An 8,490-nucleotide genomic window follows, 5' to 3' on the forward strand; every position below is an offset into this window, starting at 1 on the left:
TGAGGGAGCGAACTTCAGTGCCCGCTGTTTTAAGTCGATATCATCGGTTTCTTTTACTGTACGTCTCATGCGTGGCGCGTCTATTTATCTGCCAGACCGCCTGAGCAAGCACCAAGTGGATTTGACTTGGTTGAAACAAGCCTGATATGCAAGAATAGGATCGGTGTGGAAAAAAAAGGAAGGAATTCACGCTGCAGTATTTTTTTTTTGTTCAGCCTACGTTTGCTTTCAAAGCGTCGGGTGGTTTTCTCTCGTTGCTTTCATCTGATACAACTCCGATGCGCATGGAAAAGTGTCACTGTAACTGCTTTTCCTTTGCCTGTTTTGCAGTGTCGTCCTACGATGCGTTTGGCTTTGTGTTCTATTGTACTGGTGATTTCAATGCGGAAGTCGCAGGCTGATAGCGTAGCCATTGCCCCACGGCAGTGACGAGCGAGTGAAGACAAAGATAAAGCAACAGTATCTGTGAAGCGTCGTCGCTTGAAGATCGCGTTAGTATCATTGCACATACAAACTCTACTACTTCCAATACAGCAGTTTTTCCGCGAATGTGCGTGGATGAGTGTACGCGGAAGTACGTGGAGCTGTCTGCTAGCTCCCGTTCAACGCGACACCCACACCTTAACAACCACGCCGCCTACCTCACTCCCGCCCTCACCTCAAAATTCAGTCGCAGCCCTGACGCGTCACCTCCTCTGGCAGGCTGCCTGTATGTCAGCCGCGTTTCGATTTTGAGGAAATTCGCGCCAAAACTGCATCCTGTCGTCACTGCGGCTCTCATCTTCATACATACCGCCTTTCAGCGGCGCAACCCTTACACGGCAGAGTTGGCATCCACCATGATGTCACACGAAAGAAGCCGTCATGAGAGAGAAAGGAAGGTTGAGGCTCTCGTGGGTACGTCCATCATGCAAAGAATTGTTGTGCGCATTTCGCACAGTGGCTCTCTTTGCATCGTTTTCTCCCTCCGCCCCGTCGCATCGTGCGCCATGCCAGGCCGGTTTGCTACTTTCTTCGAATGATCGGTCGCAGCATGGCCATCCTTCGTCTTCTGCACTGTATTTCATCCTTAAAATCATGCCGTAAACCCCCACACCTCACCGTGCCTCTCTTGTTCCTCCGCTTTCTTTCACCTCAGACCCACATCTTGTTCTTTCCAGTCTTTTATTTGCCCTTCTCTTGGGTGCTGCGGCTAATCTGTTACTGACACGCCACATAGCCTTTGCAACGACTCTCTCCCGCCGCCTGCATCGCCACCTTTCTCCTCCCGTAGCTACAGCTGCTTCCTCCACGAGCGATGAGGAGAGCCCCGAAAGCCTCACCGACATCGTCCCCGCTCTCTCTACCCACCTTACCACCACCTTTCCGCTCGCCGTCCCCACAGCCGTTGTCTTGGCCAAGCGCGACACCCTCGACCGCCTCGCTACCGAGATATGGAACGCCGCGACGAGGCTCGGACGAGAGCGCGAACAGCATGCAGAAGGGCAAACAAGAATAGATAAGAAGGTACTGTGCAAGGTGCGGGCCTTCGCGGTGTTGGTGCTGGATGCCGCTGCGGCTTGCGATAGCTCTGGAAAAGGGAAGGGAAAGGTCGGTGATGGAAATGAGGGAACGCTGGTGGATAAAGGGGTGAGGGTATTGAAGGTCGCGTTGAAGGTGGTGAGGTCTTGTGTTGAGGTGGGTATGGTGGAGGAGGGCGGTTTACTAAGGGTGCTGGAGTGCGCGGCTGGATGGGAGGGGAGGCTGGAAGGGCTGGTGGAGGGTTTGAAGAGGGATGGAGATGCGGATGTGGGAATGGTGGATGTTGATATGATGGAGGTGGTCGGGAGACTGAGGGCGGAATATTGGATCCTGAGAATGGTTCATGTGAGTGGGGCTCCAGTCTGTAGGTTGTCGGAATCTGGCTTGCGCTGACTTTTGATTTATACAGGCATGGAAACAAGCACGCCTAGACCTCGCGGAGCATATGTTCTCGAAAAGCGGCCTCGAGCCGAACCGGCTTACGGCTGACACGGGAGATATGCTGACGGATACACTGTTCGAGATCGGCAGAGATTTGTTCAGGAAGGGCCAGTATGAGGACGCTGTGAAATGGCTTGATCGCGCTTACGACATTATTGGAGAGCAAAATGTGGAAGAGCTGGATCACGACGCCGTGGAGCTGCGATTGGCCATTCTTAACTTCCTGGTCCGCGCATGTCTCAAAGTGAACACTGCAGAGTCGCAAGACAAGGCCCGCGGTATCGTCGATTTGCTCGAGTTGGATCACGGCGACAAGATGGTCGTCCATCTCCTGAAGCTCGATGTTATTTCTGCAGATCAAGAATTGGACGTCGAGCAGTATTACAATGTGGTGGTTCGCATGATACGGTCTATCGTGCTCACCGATACAAATTTCAAAACGATCATGCACCACGCCCATATCATCAAAGGTAAAAGCCCTGAACTAGCTTGTAAAGCACTGGACAAACTGCTTCATGACAAGCTTTTCCAACATGAGAATCCTCAATGGATTGAGAAAGTTACTGTTACACAAATATGGATCCTTGCCAATTCAGGAGACGACCAACCGTCAGAATTTCTCACGGACCTGTTAAATATTGTACTGCAGAACTCGCGACCGTTCGATGCTCCAGCGACGCACGCCTCACAGACAATTCTTTGGAAGAAAATTGAGACCCTCTACAGCCATGGAAAATATGTCGAATCGGAAGCCTGGTGCGAAATTGCACTTCATCCTCTTTTCACCAAGGCTGGAGAGTCAAACAAGGCGAAGATTTCTAGAAAAGTCATTCTGTGTGCTTTATCAAGACAGGAACACAACACTGCCCGGAAGGTGTTTTTTGAGATGCCTGAGAAGGAAAGGAACAACCCGATGACTCGCTTTTTGATGTACAAAAGTGCCATTCGAGACCAGCAGCCGGAGTTCGCCGCGGAATGTCTCGACACCATAAGTAAGCAGCCGGGAAGCGATTGTACACTTCTGTACGCTTGCGTTGTAGAAGCCCAAGGATTGCGAGACCAGAAAAGCGCCATTGCTGCTCTTCAGAAAGCACTGGAGAAATACGACTATGGTGCACCTGTCGCAATACACCTCCCAGCGCTGCTTCGATCAACAATCAGACTCCTTGTCAATCAACTGAGCGCCTCTTCCGACATCAATGAGGAAGCAATGAAGGAAGTATGCAAAGTTTTTGAAGGAGCGGTGGTGCAGGCTACCAGGGATCAGGCGCCGCAACCAAATAAAGATCAGTCGGAACCGATCTTTACTGAGGAAGAGCTTGAATGGTTCTCACGAAATAGTTACAATATTGCGCTCAAGTACTGCGGCTCGACGCACCCGGCAAACCTTCTATGCCTGCTTGATGACTGCATTCAGCTCATCGGGCTTCTCCAAAAAGCTTCACCCAAGACAAGCCGCGGTGCTTCCACACCAGATCTCATTCTACGGCTCTTACTATGTCACTACTTAGTTTCATGTGCGGCTGTAGTATTGGCGAGGTCTACTGACTCCGTCCCAGAGTCACTGACCGCATATGCAACAGTTTCAAGGCACGCCCGCAGCTTTCGGAGCACAGTTGCTCCTCTTCTGCATGCTTCAACCACCACGAATAATAATTGCAGGTCTGGCAGCGCCGGCCAATCGATAGAGTTTGGTGCAGCGACCAAGACTGATCTTGCCGCAAAACGGGCACAGCTTCTCCGGTACGAGCTCGAATCGGCGCTGAAGCGCAGGGACTGGGATAGCCTCGACACACTCTGGGACGAATGTTTCGACATCCCAGACAGCGGAACTGGAACAAAGGAAACAGGAGGCAGCTGGTACACCCGCCACCTTGAAACTCTCGCCGACCTTGCCCTCGTCATCCATGCAGATCTGACCAAAGCTCAACCATCGTCTTCCGCGTCGACAACAACAACAACAGCCACCCACCGCGCCCGCATCCTCGGCGTCCTCCAACGCATAGTCAACCAGAGCTGTAGCAGTGGTACTATCGGTAGCAGCAGATCTGATGACGCCGCCGTCCATCTTTCCCGCTGGATCCGCTGTCTTTTCAAGCTATCAATCGACAACAGCCACGCGCTCGATGACCCGGACGCCATCCCACTTCAATGCATAGAGCAAGCAACGAACGTCATCTCGTCTTCGTTATCTTCGTCAATCGCCGGCGCTGTCCAGCGGGAAAGGGGCAAGGGCGTAGATGAAAATGATGGCGGCGGCGGCTCACACTGCTACCCGCAAATCGAAGCGGAGTGGCTGGCGTCGACAGCGTTCAACCGGGCCATCGACTTTTTCTGTGCTGGGAATGATGCGAGGTGTAAGGTCTGGGCGGAGAAGGCGATGGAGCTGGCGAGAGCGGCAGAGCAGAGGACTGGCCGTGGTGAGGTGGAGAGGCGCGAGCGTGGGCTGTATGCGGTCTTGATGGATAGGTACAAGGGATTGCTGAGATGGGAGTAGTGGAGGGCGTTTGTTTTGTGGGTCATACTTATTTCTTTTTTTTTCTTTTATATTACCTTTGTGGGAGATAGAGGAGAAGAGCGGGCGCTCGTGGTAGCGGGAGCTCGTGGTAGCGGGAGATAATTTGCTTTGCGTTGCCTGAATATTTGCGAGTGGATATTCTAAGCTGAGATCAGATATCGCAAATAGGATGGAGGTTACTCTTAATTTCTGTTAGCAGAAATACTCGACTCTCCCCACATGAGCATTCTTAAAAGATGGCCGGAGCTTGTGACAGGTCCAGTAATTGTGCAAGCCGCATCATGCTAATTCAGGAGAGAGAGAAAAAAAATAAGCTGGTAACATCGCCACCAACTATGCCAGTCCCCTTTCTTGATTAAAATGAAGAGAAAGGAGGAGTCAGGCTCGCCAACTGGGGATAGGAAAAAAAAGAACAAAAAAATGAGGCTTAACCAATCTTAGATTGGTAAGGATGTTATTCCTTGCAGCTTCTGTGGATCGAACACAGTACCTCCAGATACCGCACAGATGGCTGTTGGCTGAAGTGGACTTCAGTCTATTGCAGGGTTAGTGAATGTTGGATAGATCATGGTTCATTGAGGACTACTAACCTGGCGCTCTCCCAAGTGAGCTAAAGCTGCCGTGATGAGGAATAGATTTGGTTGCAAAACTTATGTTTGTTGGCTAAATTCGTCAGAGAACGCAGCGCAAAGTGGGATACGGAAATCACTCCGATTGCAGTCTTGTGCGCGCCACATCTCACAAGATGCGGCATAGCGGTGACCCATTGCGAAATACTTCTATATCTTCACTTCTCAAGGCAATTTTGCGATCTCGCTTCAGAGTGCTAAACATTTGGTGTCGTACCACCTCGGGCACAGCTGTACGCACGTGGTAACGTGATATCTTACGCATGCTTTCTGCGCAAGGGCGGTAAATGACGGTTATTGCAGGCGTCGCAGGTATCGTGAGGCTCGAGAGCAGCAGGCGGGCTTCTGGTTCAACGCACGACCATTGTCGATACGAGTACGCCCGTGCCTCGTAGCTAAACCCCCGGGGGATCCACAGAAGGAAGAAGTAAGCCGGAAGATTCGCACTCTATTCGAACTTCAAAAAGTAAAGATCATTTCTCTTAGGGCACGACGGCTGTCTGGAATGGGAAAGCAAAGATGCAGATGCGCTGGTGGGAGCAACAGAGAGCGGTCGCAGGGAATTGCGCCGAGACACATAGGCGGGACGCGTGGACTGCGGCGCAGACAGTGGAAAGTCGTCGTACCACAAGAGGGCGCGAATGAGTGCGGCGGTGGTCTACTTTAGTTGATGACGACTGGATTTTTAGCAGTGCTAGCTCGATCGCAGGCAGAGGGAGGGCGTTTTGACTGCCATGCGATGGGTGCATGTCATTGCCGTTGCATTAATGCCAAGAGAGTTCTGAGAAGGGAATCAATACTGGGCGTTGCTGTGCCGCGATGGAGGAAAGGCAGGTCGCGTGGGTGACTTCCCCAACAGGCGGGCACCACCAGCGGCGCTGACGTCGCCAGCGCCTCAGGCCGCGCAAACCTCTCATGAAGCTGATTACACTTTTTGCGACGCTAGACGCTCCGGCAAACCACATCGGCCCGCCAGGTGGTAGGTGCTGCGTGATAAGTCTCCGCTCACCATTCGGGCCACTGCTGGATCGGCCTTCATCGAGCGCATCCCCCATCTGTCGGTTCCTGGACCCAGCCTATTACCGTACCAAGGTCGCGCATAACGCCGGGGATGCAGCCGACCTTGCGCAACGCCCGAGACGACGGATTTGTGACTGCCGGGGTTAAGGGTGTCAGGCCGCCCATTCCCCGAACACGTTCGCAGACTCGTTGCGCCCGCGACGTTAACTGCAGCCCTTTCTCCCACCGACCTGGGAGCCGGACAGGGATCGTTGCCGCTGTCTCCACGCCCAGGGGAAGCTCCTGCTCGGTCTGCAGCAACCAGAAGCCGGTCAGGCCAAGCATAAGCCATGAAAGAGAACCATGATCAACTCACCTCTATGCCCCTTGGCCCGCCCACATCGGCCTCGTCAGCGCTTGGCCCATCCCACGCCATGAACGCTGGAGCACGCGCGTAACTCCCTCCCACCCATGATACAATATCTCACAAACCCCCGCATTCACTTTCTACCATGCCTCTCGCCATTGCTGTGCATCCGCCTAATCCTGCCCTTGTACCATGAAGTTTAAGTTTCTCTTTGCTTCTTTGCCGCTTCTAACACAAGGCCTTCCCTCACGCCAGTCTAACCCACTTTGGTACGATCAAGGCCTCTATGGGGCTTACCCTTGGCGTGAGTATGTCTCGTTCGATCTCGCCTCCCCCCGCGTCAACATCCTGTCGGAAAGCACCCAATGCGACCCCGGCTATGTCTTTCTCGAGCCCCGCGGGAGGTCAGTCGCCACGCCCGGCCCAATGATTCTTGATGGAGATGGCAATCTTGTGTACATGGAGAAAAAGTGGGGTGAGGTCATGGACCTCAGGCCTCAAACCTACAAGGGAGAGACGTATCTTACCTTTTGGTCGGGAACCGATGATGGAACCCACGGGCGCGGAATATATTACATGGTGAGGCTTTCCGATCTGCTTTCAATAATCATGTTTCTAACACTGTGAGCAAGCTCGATTCCGCGTATGAGGTCAAACACACTGTCATCCCCGCCAATGGCTTGGAAGGTGACCTTCATGAGTTCGAAATAACGCCAGAAGGTACCGCGCTCATGACCATTTACGAAATCATCCCGGCCGACCTCAGCTCTGTCGGTGGTCCCGTCGACGGTTGGATCTACGATGGCCTGTTCCAGGAAATCGACATCGAGACGGGCGCTCTCGTGTTCGAATGGCGCGCATCGAGCCACTACAGCGTCGACGAGTCCTTTGCGCCGCTGAAAGGCCATGGCCGCAGCGAAGCCGATGCCTGGGACTTCTTCCACATCAACAGCGTCGACAAGGACCCGGCCACCGGCCTGTATTACATCTCCTCCCGCTACATGCACACCGTCACCTGCATCTCCCCCCACAACAGCGAGAACGGAACCGTACTCTGGCGCCTCGGCGGCAAGCGCAGCTCCTTCACCGACCTGGCCGGCGGCGCGGCGTCCGACTTCTCGTGGCAGCACCACGTGCGGCACTACGCCAACGACACGCTGACCATCTTCGACAACGGCGCCTACGACAACAACGCCCACCTCGCCACCCCGCACGGCCACAGCCGCGCCCTGATGGTGCGCCTTGACACGGAAGCGATGACGGTCGACCTCGCCGCCGCCTTCGTCAGCCCGTCCGACATCCTCGCCCACTCGCAGGGTTCGGTGCAGATCTTGCCCAGCGGCAACGTCTTCGTCGGCTGGGGCCACTCGGCCGCGTACACCGAGTACAAGCTCACCGCCGACGGCGAGGTCGAGGTCCTGTGCGACACGCACTTCGGCAGCGCTGCTTTCTTCGGCTGGGGCTGGGTCAAGTCTTATCGCGCGTTCAAGAGCGCGGATTGGAAGGGCTTGCCCAAGACAAAGCCAGATGTCGCGGTGAAGAGGAATAGGGTGTTCGTCAGCTGGAACGGCGCGACGGAGGTGAGGCGGTGGAGGTTGATGGGTGCGGCGAATGCGGGGGTGGAGGATGAGGAGTGGGTGGTTATGGAGGAGGTGGAGAAGGAAGGTTTTGAGAGCATGATGCATTTGGTGGGGAAGAAGGGGGTGGAGGTTGTGCGGGTGCAGGCGTTGGATGGGAGCGGTAACGTGTTGGAGACGAGTGAGGTGGTGGATCGGAGCACTGGGCAAGTGGTGAGTTCGACCCCTAACCCATTCTTTTTCCCCCGTCTTCATTGCTGATGAGATGAACAGGTCGACGGCGAGTTCAAGCCCATCCAGGACCGCGATGTCGTCGCATTGCAGCTACTGCTCGCTCTCCTTGCGTGCATGTCGTTTGGCCTCATTGTTTGGGCTTGCTGGCTCCCAGCAACCCGATTCTCCAGGGGCCGTGTAAGGTATCAGCGGGTTCACATATGA

At 54.2% G+C, this 8,490-nt stretch overlaps 2 protein-coding genes across 2 annotated transcripts; both read left to right on the forward strand.

Annotated features, from left to right (window-relative positions):
- Positions 1 to 839: 839 nt before the first annotated feature.
- On the forward strand, positions 840 to 4,459 carry LTHEOB_12531 (Tetratricopeptide-like helical protein; the record flags this gene model as incomplete). The annotated part of the gene is made up of 5 exons (XM_035509409.1): positions 840 to 897; positions 1,220 to 1,866; positions 1,931 to 2,954; positions 3,003 to 3,181; positions 3,698 to 4,459. 5 exons carry the CDS (start codon positions 840 to 842, stop codon positions 4,457 to 4,459), a joined length of 2,670 nt encoding a protein of 889 aa, XP_035364495.1.
- A 2,208-nt stretch (positions 4,460 to 6,667) lies between these two features.
- LTHEOB_12532 (Arylsulfotransferase) lies at positions 6,668 to 8,490 on the forward strand (the record flags this gene model as incomplete). Its single annotated transcript, XM_035509410.1, has 3 exons — positions 6,668 to 7,054; positions 7,108 to 8,265; positions 8,326 to 8,490. The coding sequence occupies 3 exons, from the start codon at positions 6,668 to 6,670 to the stop codon at positions 8,488 to 8,490; spliced, it is 1,710 nt and encodes a 569-aa protein (XP_035364496.1).

The sequence above is a fragment of the Lasiodiplodia theobromae genome, assembly GCF_012971845.1.
Source record: "Lasiodiplodia theobromae strain AM2As chromosome Unknown scaffold_66, whole genome shotgun sequence".
Taxonomy (NCBI): domain Eukaryota; kingdom Fungi; phylum Ascomycota; class Dothideomycetes; order Botryosphaeriales; family Botryosphaeriaceae; genus Lasiodiplodia; species Lasiodiplodia theobromae.